Source organism: Meriones unguiculatus, chromosome 18 (genome assembly GCF_030254825.1).
Source record: "Meriones unguiculatus strain TT.TT164.6M chromosome 18, Bangor_MerUng_6.1, whole genome shotgun sequence".
NCBI classification, from domain to species: domain Eukaryota; kingdom Metazoa; phylum Chordata; class Mammalia; order Rodentia; family Muridae; genus Meriones; species Meriones unguiculatus.
The window spans coordinates 46,889,419-46,905,056 of NC_083365.1; the positions used below are offsets into that span (position 1 = coordinate 46,889,419).

At 53.3% G+C, this 15,638-nt stretch overlaps 1 protein-coding gene across 1 annotated transcript; it reads left to right on the forward strand.

The window, feature by feature from the left end:
* Positions 1 to 9,062: 9,062 nt before the first annotated feature.
* C18H11orf96 (chromosome 18 C11orf96 homolog) lies at positions 9,063 to 10,346 on the forward strand. Its single transcript, XM_021627232.2, has one exon. It carries the CDS (start codon positions 9,409 to 9,411, stop codon positions 9,778 to 9,780), a length of 372 nt encoding a protein of 123 aa, XP_021482907.2. The 5' UTR covers positions 9,063 to 9,408; the 3' UTR covers positions 9,781 to 10,346.
* Positions 10,347 to 15,638: the final 5,292 nt, after the last annotated feature.

Below are 15,638 nucleotides of genomic sequence, written 5' to 3' on the forward strand. Positions count from 1 at the left end.
AGCAGTGAGGTTTGGGGTACAGTCCAGGGCTAGGCTCTGTCCTCACTGCCCTTCCCGCTATGTGCTGCGTGGCCTTGGTCCACCCCCTCCCCTTCTCTGGCTTCATTTCAGAAGATAGCAAAGATATCCTTGCCTTGCTTGGGTGGCGGAGGAGAAAAACCTTGTTGCAATGTTCAAGAAAGTGAGAAAAACCTTGTTGCAATGTTCAAGAAAGTGTAGCACTTCATTCCTGATAGTGATGCTCAGAGCTGTGGGAAGGACAGAGATCTGGACCTGGGCTGGGCAGCTGTGGTGGGAAGAAGTCCTTAGCAGGGCTCCTCTTATTTCTCCCTCAAGCATCGCTGGGCCGCAGGCTGGACAGAGTTTTCAAAAGGATATCCTGGGCTCTCCTCCCAGGACTCCCAAGGACTCCAACTCTCAACCCCAGTCTGGCGTTCCTGGGGACGCCTCCTGATGGGAGGAGTCCTGCTATGCTAGCCCTGCAGCCTGTCAGCAGCTGGTGTCCGTCCCATTGCCCAGGGGAGAGTGCAGCCCAGATTGGAGAGTGAGTTCATCACTGCCTGAAGAGTACCACTGGAGACTGAGGGTCTGACATGAGGCCTACCTGGCTCCTCCCTGCCTGTCTGAATGTACCTCTCTGCCCTTTCCCTTAGCCTGTTCCCTGCTCGTTGCACACTGACACCCCTCTTGGAGCTTGCTGAGGATCGTCATGGCAACCCTCCAGCCAAATTATTGAAGCACTTTTTATGCTCCCAATTGTTCCAGACAAGTGCTAATTCTGAGCAAAGAGAAGCAGTTGGTAGGATGCTGAAGTCAGGGGCTTTGTGCCAAGGGCCTGCTACAGAGTGGAGTGAATGCTGGTGGGAGAGAAGGGTGTGACCAGGCAGAGACTCGCTATCCAAAACAGCCTGTCTGTTGCTTGTCTGCTCCCATTCCATCCTCTTCTGTTCCATTCACATTATACACACAAACACATGAACGTGCACACACATACAAGCATGTATATGAATACACAGAGACACATATTCATATGCACACAAACACACACAAGTGGCTGGGTTAGTAACACCCCAATTCCAGACTGACCCAGGCAGCCCATGTGAAGTACCACTTCTCATTGAGTGGCTGGATCTCTGAGACCCAGTCTGGGCATTCGTCAGGGTAAGCTGGGTGGGGGTGGGAGAGAGCATCTGACCAAGGCTGTAGATCATAGCGGGTCTGTGCCATCGTGGTCCAGAAGCCACTAGGAGGGACATGACAGTCTTACCCAGACCCGGGGAAACCAGAGGAGGGACCCAAGGAGTTGTCACCCTGTCCCTCTTCCTCCTGTGATGTGCCCTTCAGGGCCTGGCTTTGGCTTGCTGAGTTCCCCCACAGCCGGCTGTCAGCCACCCTGGGGCAGCATGCCAGGGCCTCCTTGGAAGCAGAATGAAGGGCATCGATGGAGAATTGACGACAACTCCTTAAAAGCCTGGCTCTGCCCAAAGGCCAGGGTTTGGGGGGACAGTGGGGGAGGTGGTGGAAGAGACCTTTCCCTGTGTTCGGCCCCCTCCTTGCTTCATCTGCTCTCTGTGCGCTGCGCCGTCTCCCTCAGCCACAGCCCGGCCTGCTGACCACACTTTCCTGAGAGAAAGCACCTACTTCTAGCAAATGGGTCTCCTTATCCCTACGTCCTCCCCCAAAGATAACAGACCCAGAACTGTCCAGAGAATCCAGGGGTGGCTTCCTCATAGGTGGGGCACTGCAGTTCAGAGACAGACTCAAGGCCACAGGTTGTGGGTGACTGGATGGGTTCAGCAGTCCAGGCATCTAACCTCTGGTCTGATTCTGGCTCTGTCAGAAGAGAGATTGCTTCTGAGAGAACAGAATGGGCTGGGGCAGACAGTGAGCAAGCTCCTGAGGCAGGCAGACCTGGCTCTGAGTTCCTGCTTCAGGACTTGGGTGGACCCGGCAAAGTACCAGGCTCCCCTGGTCCCACTTGTAAAGCAGATATGGTGCAAGGACCCCTCAGAGGAATCCAGAGGGTGGTTTAGTGAGGTGATGCACTGAACAGAGCTGGCCCAGAGTCCGCACATGACCTGTGCCCAACTGAGCACATCGCCGTGACCCTCTGTATACCCAGGGCTGCAGCCCTGGCAAAACTATCCTGCATCCTCTTTACTTGCCGTCCACAGCCCCTGGGCACCCAGGCAAGGCTATGTATAAAACTGGGCAATGCCCCCTGCCGGAGCCCCAGCCTCCACAAACGCAGCTCAGCGGGCAGCAGGGATCCAGGGTCTGAGCACCTCCAGAAGGCAGTCCCCACTCCCAGGCTTGCCCACCCCACCATATGCATGACAGAAGAGAAGGCTTTGCCAGGTATGGTGGCACACGCCTGTATTCCTAGCACGTGGGAAACAGAGGCTGCGGCATCAGGAATTCAAAGGCATCCTTGGACCCAACAGTCTCTGAGCCGCTCTAGGCTACATGACACGCTGGATGCAAAAAGCAAAGTGGGCTGGAGAGATAGCCAGTGACGAGCTTGCCACACAAGATGAGAACCTGAGGTTGGTCTCCACTTGCATCGGTGGGCACAGAGGAATATGCCTGTGGTATGAGGACAGGGCAGGGGGAGAAAGAAAGATCCCTGGGCTCTCTGAACGGTCAGCCCGAGGAAGCAGCAGGTCCCGGTTAGAGACCCTGACTAAAACAAAGCGGAAGGTTCCTGAGGAATAATACCTGAGTCGACCTTTAGTTTCGTCATGCACGTGTGTGTGGACATGTACACACACATACACACACATACCAACACACAACTTTTGAAAAAAAAATCCTGAACAAACAGAAGCCATTGGCCCTTTTACCTGTGGACAATGGATAGATGGGGATATATTAAATAATGGGTTAATGTCCCCAGAGGCCTTCTGGGCCTTCCTTTGGGCACGGGCAGTGCCACTCAATATACAGTCCAATACCACGGTTTTCACCTAGCAACCCGACTTCAGCTCGCGGTGGCTTAATCTGACTACTTTTAAGCTGTGAGTCAGGCAGAGAGATACAGACACTGAGCACCTAGATGTCCTGTAATGTGGGGGTTTCCCACAGCCAGATATATCTTCCCTTGGGGGCTGGGGGGAGGAAGAGACTCCGGCATGAGAGCATAAGGACAAAGGGGGCTTTGACTTCATGCTAACACATGTTTGGCTGAGGAGCTGCCCGAAGGCACACCACTGGCTCCCAGACTTTCCATAGACTTTCCAGGCGTGAACCCAAAAATCGAGTGACCATTCGGCGGCAGAGTAGGGCCTGGAATATAGCCGTGTGACCTCCAAACTGGACAGTAATGCTTGGCTGGCTCTTGTGGGCTGGGTGGAAGTGTACAAAGGTCTCTTATGGTGGGGCTGCTTCTTGAGCCATCCTGAGGCGGGAGTGCTTGTGGATGAACTGGGTCAGTGCAGAACAGGTGACCAGGCAGGGTGGGAGGTCAGCCCGCTGGATACTCTCTGGTTGCTGTTTGGCTAGGGTGGTGCTGCAGGAAGCCGCCTGACTCAAGCACAGTAGACAAAAACTGCCACTGAGCCAGAGGACAGCCCTTTTGTTTGTATGTTAAGCCAAGTTCCATCTCTTCACCCTCTCTGTTATCCCTAGAGGCTCATTTGAGCAGTCCCCAGGCAAGGAGGATGACCTTGTGGCTAATTTGGGCTGCTTACCACAAAGCACAAACCTTTCTTCCTATTCTCGTTGCCCTGTGCCAGGATTTAGGAAATCCCCATCTGAGAGTGGAGAGGGACAGTCCAGGGCAGCTGTCCCCTAGCTGGGATTTTGGAGCCAGGAGAGCTTCCTGTTAGGAAGGAAGGCTTGGCAGAGACAGTGTGGCCTGCTGGGAACCACGGGAAATGGTGAGCATTTGGTAGTTGACCATTCCACCAGGACCTGTGCACCCTTTCGTGTGCCAGCTTCGTCCTGGGTGCTGGAGAAGCAATAGAGGTAATGCAGATGACTTACATGAGGAGCTCTAATGTGGAGATGGAAACATTGCAAATAAAAGGAGGTAGGGTGTAAATGTCTTTATTTCCTTAGGTGAGGGGATGAGATGAGAGCCATACCTAAGCTGTGCGAATACAGGTTGGGCTGAGCCCAGAGTGTTTCTATCTAACTATCCCTAAGCCTAGGGCTGGACACTTCTAGCCTCCATCCAAACTAATCTGCAAGCCCAGACCTTGAAGGCTTCATCTTCCAGCCTCCATACAATAACCTAGGCTTAAAAATGTTTTCAGCCTTCAAGACTTACTGCTGAATAAGCTCGCCCTTTCTAGTTCTTTCTGAACTCTGGTTGGCTAATTCAACTCAGCTGTTCTGAGTTCTGGCTCAAAACGCCTCTCCAAGCTGACTGATTCAAAGTGTCTTCTCTCAGCTTCTCACTGAGTTGCTCTGCTTGGAAAAACTGCCTCTGAATCCCACAAATTGAGTTGTACTGACTGACTGCATGAATGGAACTCTACAAACTCAACCGAATTCAACTGAACTGCACTGAGTGGGAAAAACAAACAAACAAACAAACAAAAACTTGTACCGTATTCCTGAACTCTACTGCACTGTCTCTGTGAAATCTTTTGCTCTTTTTTCTGTGCTGCTCTTAAGTAGCTTCTCTTTCCTGCCTGTTCTCATGAAAGTAGGGCATATCCTATCTCTGACTCATTCTGTCAGATCTTTCACTTTGTCTGCCCCTCAATTATATGTTAATGTTTAGGATTAAACGTGTGTACTAAAGGTGTATCTGTATTTCAGGCAGCAGAACTAAAGGTGTATACTAAGGAGTTGTCTGTATTCCAGCCAGATCACATGGACCTAGGTCTTTGAATATAATCCCTTGCCAGAGTGGCCGTGTTGCTGGGTTAAACTTCTACAGTAGGGTGACTGAGTAGGGTCACCTTGTGGAAGGTGAGCAGGGAAGGCTTCATGCTATACAGGTGGCAATTGGAACTGTGAGTAGAGCAACAGGTGGCTTATCTAAGGCCACATATTGGGTTATGGTAGAGTCAGGCTAGGATGGGCCTCTGGACTCTTCATCCTGTGAGAACCCTTCTCTTAGATTCTGACATTTTCTCTTAGTCTCTCTCATTGGCCTGTAGCTCATCCAGGAGCCTAGACTGATTACTAAGGCACCATCCTCCTTGTTTTGTTTTATTTTAGTTTGTAAGCAGCGTCTCTCATTGACATGGCACTCAACTAGGGCTGACTGGCCAGTGAGCCCCAGGGATCTATCTGCCTTTCTTCATTTCCCTAGTCCTGAGATTGCAAGCATATGTTAACATATCCAGCTTTTTCACATGAGTTCTGTGGACCCAATTCAGGGCTTCATGCTTGCATAGCAAGCAACTTACTGACTGGCCTATATCTCCAGCCCTTCTCTCTGTCCCAGCCCTCTGTCTGAAAAGTGAGGCGTTTTTCCCCCTCGCGTTGATGGCACAAATGAATCCCCAAACCTTCACTTCAAGCCCACAGGCCTCCCCTAAGCTCCATTCCTGCCTGATATCTCCATTTGGACATTTTATGGCTCTTCTTAGAACAATGTTGCATCAATGTAAAGACTCCAAATTAGAATGGCTGTAAATTATGAAGTTCTTTCTTTATAGCTCTAAGGAAAGTTCAAGCTTGTAGAGAGCTCACCTCCACTCAGCCTGTGAGGGAGCCTGTGGTGGTATTGCTATCTTTACCATAGAGTTCTCATGATCTCCTTATTGCTGCTCCTGCCAGAGGGAGAGAAAAGTCACAGAAGGCATTTCCTCTTGGGCAGAAGAGGTAGAAGTGACATGTTATTTCTGTCCACATTCCACAGATGGCAGTGACCCCCTGCTATGGGGGACATTGAGGAATGTGACCTAGCTGTGTCAATAGCTAGAGGGCTCTGCCCAAGCCTACCCTCAGAAAACAGTGGCGGAAGCTCTGTGTGGATGACCTGGTTGCCCTCGGCAGCCCTGACCTCTGGCCAAACTGGCAGTTGGTTGCCCTTTCGCCCTCCATGCAGAACAGTTCATCCTGGGATCCCAGAGACCAGCCTTGCAACTTTGTTGATGATACCAACTCCAGAACCTTAGTTGTCTTCAGTTCCATGTGGTCCTTAGCCATACCTAGAACTGCCTTCCCGATGATTACTGTCTTTCTGGACAACTCTTCACTGTTTTACAATGAGAGTCACCCCAAGGACATCCGAAATGATGGGCTTGGATGACACCTTTTATACAATAGTTGGCTGCAGCAGTGATTTTGAAGCCTTAGTCTTTGGCAAAACAGGCAGGCTTTAAGAGGCTCTGGGCCATGGTCAGACCACCTGCCCTTTGGATGTGTAAGTGGCTTTTCCAACCCCAAGGACATTAGTTTTCTGGATTCTATTTCTGCCTGCCTCTTCTTGTAAGCCAGCCAATCTCTTTCTTGTAATATCTTCCTAAAAGCAGCACCAAGCAGCCAACACATGCAAATAAGTACTTTTTTCTTTTTTTTTTTTTTCCTCCAGTCAATAGTCTTTTTTTTTTTTTTTTTTTCTTCTGGCTCTTCCTAACCATTTTTCTAGAGTTACAAATAGCCACATGTCAGTGATAAGCATTTCGCTCAGTCATAACAAAGGTTCCAGCCTCCTGCTCCCTGGTAGCTGTCTCAACCAGTACTGTGGATTTGAGGAGATTTCATTAGGACCAGCTTTCCCTTCCTGGTACCCATATTGCTATTTGAGCATCGCTAAACTGCTGATAAAGGCAATGCAAAGACAAGTGCCCTCAAGTTTCAAGATTATGCAAATCGACTTTGTCCTTTTACCTGGTATAATTCTGCCATGAGCATTTGAGGTCTCCCTCAGGCAGAAAATGGACAGCTGGCAGACTCTACCCTGAGAGTAGTGTCCTTGGATGCTTGCTGGAGCCACAAATGCAAAGAAGTTAGCCTTGATCCCTGTGATCTGCCCCACACCTCATCGTCAGATAAATCAACAATCAGACCATTTTCCTGCATCTCCTTGGCCTCAGCCCTAATGCAGGGCTTTGGTGGCCTGAGTCTGAAGTCATGTGACGATCCTCTGGATCCTCTGTGTGAATTCCCTACTCCTTCCTAGGCTTCTCTCCTCAGAATCTCCAGTTTTTGAAAAACATCCCTTGGAGGAAACCACTTCAGTACCTTACCTGTGCCCTCATGATGGAATTCCATTTCTATGGCGTTGCTTCAAAACTTTAAGAAACTGCCCCTACTTCTTGTTCTCCTCCCCTACTCAATCACTCTGCACTCACCCATCTTATTGTTGCCTTAGTGACCTGTGCCAGGGGTCCTGATGTCCAAACACTTTCTTCCTGCCTTGGCACCATGTGGTTCTTTCCTTTGCCCTCCCCTTCCCCCCCCACCCCCCCCGCCACACCAACTGTTTAATTTTCCACTTCAGTGTGGTGGGTAGACTGAGCGCCAGGGAGCCACCACACCGGATCTCAGCTCTGCTGACTGGCTGTGCTTGGTTCTCCTGTGCCTCTGTTTCCTCGAGAGTCCACAGCAATGACAGTGGTTCTGGATGCCCACGGTTGCTGAGAAAATAGCATGGTGTGCACACCTGCATCGAAGAAGTTGATGCGGAGCCAGACCCGCCCCAGCCCATTTGGAGGGCGTGGCAGTGCTATCATTGTCCATCAGGTTCCGGCCGCGAGCCGCCCACTATGAGAAGTCTCCTCTGCTGACTGGCTCTGCACCCTTCTCCCTCTGCATTTTCATCAAGGCACCTGCTCTTCCTGATGTTTCTACGCCCCCTTCCCATCGGAATTCAACTTTTAGGAGGGAGGCAATGCGATCCTTCTTTGTCTCTCTCCCTGCCTTGAGGAACTCTCACGTAGCCTTGGCTGGCTTGGAATTCTCTGTACAGCCAGGGATGGCTTTGAACTCACGATCCTCTGGCCTCCATCTCCCAAGAGCTCTTTCACTGTTGCTCCCATTTACTTCCTGAGCTCTCACACAACTTAAGAGGCCCTGGGTGAGTGGGTATAGAGGGAGGCCAAACCTCACTGACGCCCTCCATTGTCGGAGGCCATGAGCCTCCTGGTCAAGGCAGAGTTCCCTTCTGGGGGCCTGAGGCAAGATGCTGCCCTGGGAATCTTCTTTCCAAGGTCTTGGGGCACTCACTGGTGGGATTTGGCTTGGGGATGCTGCTCTTCTTGTTGGGCTCTGGAGTCCACCCCACCCATTTCCATCAGGTTCTAGTGGACTAGTTAATGATCCCTTCTGAAGCTCCCCTTTTTTCATGTAAAATTGTAGGAACACTAATTATCCCACCGGGGTGTTAGGAAGACGAACAGGATAATGTATGCACAGGGAGCTCGCTGGCTGGCTCGGGTGAAGTGCTCCAGATGGGAGCTATTATTATTGTCGTTAGTGCCCTATCCAAGTGCCACTCTACGGTTCATGAATGGGGGTGCCGGGGGTGGGACTTGGGGTAGGGAGAGTGAGGAGATAAGCACGTAGGGAAGGAAGAACCAGAATGGAATAATGGGGTGTGTTTGTATTTCGTGAGTGCATGCGTGTGTGTGTGTGTGTGTGTGTGTGTGTGTGTGTATTCCTTACGGCGCCTGCGGAGGGGGTGGCAGGGTTTCAGAAGCCCTCCCATTTCTTGGACCTCAACCCCGGGGAGCTGGCCGCCCTGGCTGCGGGGACCGACCGGCAGGAGGGCCAGCAGCTGCCTTGTGGCCCCGTGCGCCTGGCGAGGTACCCGCAAAGGCAGGAGAGCCTGCGCGCCAGGAGGGACCGGGGCCGGGGGAGAGGGGGTGGCGGGGGCCGGGGAATCGTCCCGAAACCTTGCAGACTGGGAGTGGGCTGGGAGTGTCCCAGGACCAGCAGTGGCGGCTGGGTTCTGGGGGTCCGGGGAGGAGGGTCCGCGAGTAGCGGGCGCTCTCGCCGGCTGGCCCGCGGCGGGCGGGGCGCGCCTTCCGGAGCGCGGCGGGCGGGCGGTGCCGGGGGGAAGGGGCCGTTACTTTCCCAGAGTAGCGGGGAGGGCGACGTCAGGCGGAAGGGCGCGGGGCGCCCACGCTTTAAATGGCATTCGCTGTCATCTGAGCTTGCAGCCGTGTGGGCAGAGGCGGGCTATATAAGCGGTGAGGCGGGCCGCCGCGGGCCACAGGCTACGGCGACAGCGGCGGCGGCGGCGGCGGCAGGGAGCCTCTCGGAGAGCGGCCGAGCGGAGCCGCGCAGCCCCGCGACCCCCGACGGGCCCGCCAGCCCGCCGTCCCTCCCCAGCAGCGCCGGCTCGGGCCAGCGAGGCCCGCCGCCACCCCCGCAGCAGATTTGGAGCCCCCGCCCGGAGAGCCCCAGGCCGCCGCCTCCCGGGGGACCCCGGAGCCGCGGCCGCCCCCGGAGAGCCCGGGCGCCCCGCCGTCCCCCGGCCCCACCGCCGCCGCCGACGGCGCCATGGCGGCCGCCAAGCCCGGCGAGCTCCTGGGCATCTGCTCCAGCTACCAGGCAGTGATGCCGCACTTCGTGTGCCTGGCGGACGAGTTCCCGCAGCCCGTGCGGCCCGCCAGGCTGCCCCGGGGGAAGGGCCGGCTGCGGCGGCCCCGGCAGTCCCGCTTCAAGACGCAGCCGGTGACCTTCGACGAGATCCAGGAGGTGGAGGAGGAGGGGGTGTCCCCGATGGAGGAGGAGAAGGCCAAGAAGTCGTTCCTGCAGAGCCTGGAGTGCCTGCGCCGCAGCACGCAGAGCCTGTCGCTGCAGAGGGAGCCGCTCGGCGGCTGCAAACTGAGGAACAGCCTGGACTCCAGCGACTCCGACTCGGCCCTGTGAGGCGCCAGCCGCCCCGGGGACCCGCTCTGCCGCCGCGCGCCCGGGAGCCGCGGGGGCGCCCGGAGGGGACCCGCGTCCCCGGGGATCAGGACTCCAGCCCGGCTGCGGACCCCCCGGAGCGCGTTCGGGGACGCCGGGGAGGGGAGCCGCTTTCTCTGCCCTTGTCAATGTTTCTTTTTTAACTCTTTCCCCAGCGCGGGACTCTGCAGTGAGTGTGCGCGGGAGGCGGCCGGCGCCGGGGCGGCTCGCCAGGGGTCGCCGCCGCCGGGCCCCGGGGGTCTGCGGCTCTGAATGTTGCATCACCGCTCCACTGTGCCCTGCCCTTCAGCGCACGCCCGTTCGCACTCACGCCGACACTCTCTCGCTGAACACTTTTATAACTGACGGGTTGACCGAGGGGACTTTGGGGGGAGGGGGACGCAGCGCGGCTGCTGCTGCAGCCGGAGGATTGATATTTATTTTTGCATTGCAATAGCCGAAGGCGTTTTATTTAAGGGTCTTTTTACCTGGGTGTTTGTCTGCGAGGCGTCCGAACGGACACGAATAAAGCCAATATATTTACACGGTGCACTTCTCCGGGCTTTGGACTTCTTGGACCTTAGGGGTCCAGTCTGGAAGGCGGAGGAGGAGGTAGGATGGATGAGGAAAGGGCAGGCAGGGCCAAGTCCGGGTAGCCCACGAAACTTTTGTCCCCAGACCGAGGTGACACCTGCCTCCCTCCGCCAAGTGTTTCCCCACCCCGCCCAGGGTGCGCTCCTGCCACCCCTAGTCTGCTCTACACAGGGTCTGAGAGGCGACGGCGGTGCTCCGAGGGTGGAGAGCGCCCTCCTCTGTGCAGCTGACCTCCCAGGGAGGTCCAGGTCACCTAACTCAAGATGCCATCCTCTGCCCTTTCCTGGAGGTGGGGGCAAGTGCTGGGATACGGCAGGACCGGATCCAAACCGACTACGGGAAAGTCAGGCTGGGAGTTTGGAGCCCTAAGGACCGGGGAGAGGGCGAGTGGTTAAGTGTGCAGTCGCTGTCCGCGCAGGTGAACCACTCTTCCTTCCCCGATCTCTCAACCTGCGCCGATTCAGCTCAGCGCCCCGCGCCCCGGTGCTTCGGGGGATCCGGTCTCTTCCTCCCTAGGTCCTCCTAGACTCCTTCTGTCTTCAGCGGAGGGAGGATCGGAGCCTTTAGGGCGCTAGGGTCCCCCCTCTCCCCGCATCCCCACGCTTTCTCAGTTTGGGTCTTTGTTTACTGAGGGAAAAACAGCCCGGCAGCCAGGGCGAAATCTCAGGGAGAGAAGAGGGCTGCAGATTCTTCAGACCCTGGCTCTGCTTCCTCTTCCCAGGGCTCTTAGGAAGCCACAGCACATTCCACGTCTACACCTCAAATCCCTCGGGCTAGCTGTGTAGCAGTGTAGCCTGGCGGCAGGTGGCAACTGGAGTAACAAATACCCAGTCCCTGACCAACCCTACTGAATCAGTCCAGGGCTCAAACTCAAACTGTGCTCAGAGGTAACCTGTCTTTCTGTGCTCAGGTGCTCCGTAGTAATAGAGCTAGTGTGCGTGTGCGTGCGTGTGTGTGTGTGTGTGTTCGCGCGAGCCTGCCTGCCTGCCTGTCTTCCTGGCACATGACCCAGTTAGTATCTGAACTGCCCTTTCCTTACACTCTATCTCTTGAAGCCCTACTCTCTGCAAATCAGAAAAGCAGAGGAAATGAAACAAACAAAACATGTTCCTAAGTTATGAAGCGACGCCTCCCTAACTGGCTCAGAGATGGAAGGATAGACCCAGGGTCCTGGTGCTTGGGACCTTTAGTCCCGTTCCAGCTCCTGAGAAGACTGTGTCACTCAAAATGGCTCCGCTGTGACAGGAAGCCTGACAGGACCCTTTTGACGGCCAGGCCTTTCTCTTGTGAGGCAACTCTGGTTGATAACAGTCACTGCAGCTGCCAGGCTGGGCTGCCCGAGGGCGAGGGTGGGGAGGGCAAGCTCCACCAAGGGCTTTTTGCTCCCCCCCCATTCTTGTCTCTGCCCCTCAGCTGTGGCTCCCTTTTCTCCTGAGAGCCAGATGTCCCAGGCGTCTGGATGATACCCTCTACCTCCCTGAAGGCCTTCCTGGAGAGGCTCCACGGATGGTTCCAGCCCACATGGAGGGTTATTGTAGGAACCATTTGCATCGCTCTGACTCTCTGCTCAGGCACTGGCAAGAACTAGTGCTGACTAGCCACTTCTGAGATGTTTGCTGGGTTAAAGTGAATCAAAAGGCAAAGGGGAAGCCATGACTTCATCACATGTACTTCCTGAGGGGTGGTCATATGTTTGGTGGTGGTGGTGTGTGGAGAGAGAGAGAGAGAGAGAGAGAGAGAGAGAGAGAGAGAGAGTCAGAGTCTTATTTACCCCTGCTGGCCTCCAGATCTCAATGCAGCTGAAGGCAGCCTTGAACTCCTGTTCTTTCCAGCTCCATTTCCCAGGTGTTGGCACTATAGGCATGTTTCACTACTTCCCGTTTGTTTTCAGATTCTAATATTTATTGTTCTAGGAAAATATTTGCTCACTATAGTGCAAAACCCACTCCACATACTCCCACCCCTCGGGGGGGAAAGGTTGGAGGCTGTGCCTAGGTGTACGCATTTGGGTTTTTGATAAAATGGGTTTGTGCAATACAAACTGCATTTTCAACCTGTATTTTGACTTGAATGGATTTGCGTTTAGTGTCAGTACGTACAGATCTGCACCACAGGATAATAAAGTCCTGGTGGGTAGCTAGCCTGCGTGTGGTTAAGCTAAGGCCCCTACTACAGGCACAGGGGTGCTATTCTATTTGTACAAGGTTCTTAGTTTGGCCTCTAAGTGGCAGTTCTGAGGGATGATGGGAAAAGTGTGCAGTAGAGCCAGTGACCCTGAGAGGAGCTGGAGAGGGACACTGAGGTTTCAATGGCCATGTCTGAGGGAGCAGTCCCGGGCTGTGGCTGCCCTACCTGACACAGAGCCTGACAGAGAAGGGCTCCTTCAAAGTGCTGGGAAGAGTCCAAGGTCATACTACTCAGCTACATAGGGAGTTTGAGACTAGCCTAGGTTACATGGACCCTTGCTGTTAAACACACACACACACACACACACATACACACACACACACACAGAGAGATACCAAATATAATTAGTGCATTATAAGCCGGTATTATATGTTTGTAACTCAACCTGTGCTATATCTAGAATACAGATCCCTAGTTTTCTACTCTAAGCCTCTGTAGCAGCCATGAGCATGGACCTTTTAACAGGTAACTGACCAGGGGATGCTCTGCCTTTGAATCCCATCACCTCTCTCCATGAGGCTGACACCAGGGTGTTCAGGGCTAGTGATCTGAGAAGGTGTGAAGAGTTTGTAGCTGCGAGTTGTGAGCCCCAGCATTTGCTAATGGCTCTGCGGTAGCTTTCCTGGCTGCAGTGCCTCTGTGGAAACCTTTCCCCATCTTGTCTCTCAGGATCTGTCACACATCATAGCTTGTAGCTACTCCAGGCTTTCCCAGGTCCCTTCCTGCTCCACTCCACATAGGCACATCTTCTCTTGACACTTAAAAACTGTGTGTGTGTGTGTGTGTATGTATGTACATGCATGTGTACCAGGGAATGCAAGTTTAAGTCAGAGAACAATTTGCAGGAGTTGGTTTTATCCTTCTGCTATGTGGTTCCTGGGGATTGAACACAGGTTGTCTGGCTTGGTGGGAAATGCCTTTGTGGCTGAGCCACCACACCAGCCCTCTTTTGACATTATCTCTGGTTGATGCCTGGGCTAGTCTGGGCTAGCCTGGGCTAGCATACCCTTTCATTCATGATATCCATTGTGTTTCTGGTGCTTCTAACCCTTTCCCTTGGCCCCATTTGGCACAGGGAGGATGACAGACACCATTTCAGGGAGAGCTTGGAGATACAGCAATACTCACCTCACTAAAATGTGGTGTGATAATCCCTGGGGCTTGCTTGGGGTTCTGGGTAGGAATGAGCAGGGTTTGGCCTGAGTGTATAAAGGGGAGGGGGAGAGGCTCTACACAGTGGGTCTGTGACCTATCTATACCCCAACCTACAGGCGTTACTAATGCTTCCTTGCCCAACCACCCCTCTCTAGGCCACATAGCCAGTCCCCATGACCCACTTTCTTGCGTGGCCCTAAGACTGTGAGTGAACCTCTTCTCACACTTCACTCTCATTCTTTTCCTTTTTTCACCAATGGAGACACACATACATACCAGCAAACCCATGGCAATGAAGCCCACAAACAGTGGCCTTGGAGATGACAGGTCACAAAGGGGAAGGACCCCAGGTCTCTAAGGACCTGTGGAGCTAAACAACTGTCTGGAGTGATCACGGTGGGGTTGCATAGATGACAACACATGCCATTGCCTTCTTTGAGCCACCAAATACCAGCAATATCAGCCTTTCCGAAATGGAACTGTGTGCTGGCAGTGGGTGCTGCCAGCCCAGTCGCTTTTGCTGCATTCAGGGATGGTACACACTTGCCAGCTGGGAAGTTGGTGACTTGTTGGCAAAGTGTTTAATCACTTCCAGGATCTTTGGAAGGCCAATCATGGGTTAACAAAGCCGGCGGCTCTGGAAGTGGTAAGAAAGTGCAATGGTTATTATGCATTGTTTGTTCTTCTTTCCCTGTGGCAAGATCATTACAAGAAAGACAGGCAATGTCTAGAAACATGAGTGCTTTTAACCCACATGCTAAATTTCAGACTCAGTTGCTTACAGCCTTTCTCAGAGGCCACCCAATATGTCCAACAAGGACCCAGGGCTGAGACAAGGTTTATATTAAAGCTCTTACCTTCAAATATGCTGGTTTGGCACAAGCAAAATTATAAGAAGGCTGGGTGAGGGCAGGAAGCCAAGAATGATAGCAGACACCAGGACTCTCCTAAAAGGCATTGCTGGGCGTGCTTAGTTCAAATACCTTGCAAACATTTGGGAAATGTTCCTTTTAGAGTTAAAAACCTTAAAAATGTGTGTCCATATGTGTGCACATGCACATACATACACAGGGGGCGTACATGCCTATGGAGCTACATGCGTGGAGATGAGCGGACAACTTCCAGGAGTCAGTTCTTCCCCTCCACCATGTTAAGGCAGGCATGCTCCTGTTCTACCATGCTGTGTGCTCTAGGCTAGCTGGCCCACATGCTTCTGGAGAGTGTCCCTATCCTGCCCCACCCGTCTCCCCTTAGGAATCCTGGGATTCCAAATGCCACTGCCTGCCTGTCTCTCTGTCTTTCTGTCTTTGTCTCGGTCTCTTTCTCCCTTCTTGCTTGCTCGCTCACTTGCACTGTCCCCTCTCTCTCCCTACCTCTTAAATATGAGCTCTAGGAACTAGACTTGGGTTATCAAGCTTGCAGTGAAGTGCTTTTACCTGCTGAGTCAGTTCATTGGCCCAAACCAGTTTTTATTGGTTGAATTTTATTGTTCAAAAAGAAATAAAGGGATAAAAGGTGCTGATCATGATTGTCCAGCACCACACAACTCCCAAAGAGACCCGGCCCTCTGACATTCTCTTTGCTGATGCTGTAGTCCCAGAAGATGGTGGAGAAAGGAGAGATTCCCAGGATGAAGTTGGCCTAACAGGCAACAGTTTCTTTCGCAGAGCAGAAGGAGGTCAGATTGGTCTGTGACTATGCCAGTGACTTCTCCACTTTCCTGTTATTTTTTTTTTTCAAAGTGGAGATTTTACTATGGTTTTCTTTTTCCAGTTCATGGCTGTAACTGGGGCTGGGGGTGACTGGCGGCTTCTCTCGCAGTTGATTTGTAACAAGCTATGAGGGATCACTTGTAACTTTTCTGTTCCTGCTTCTAAGCTTGCCTTGAACTGTGATCCTCCTGC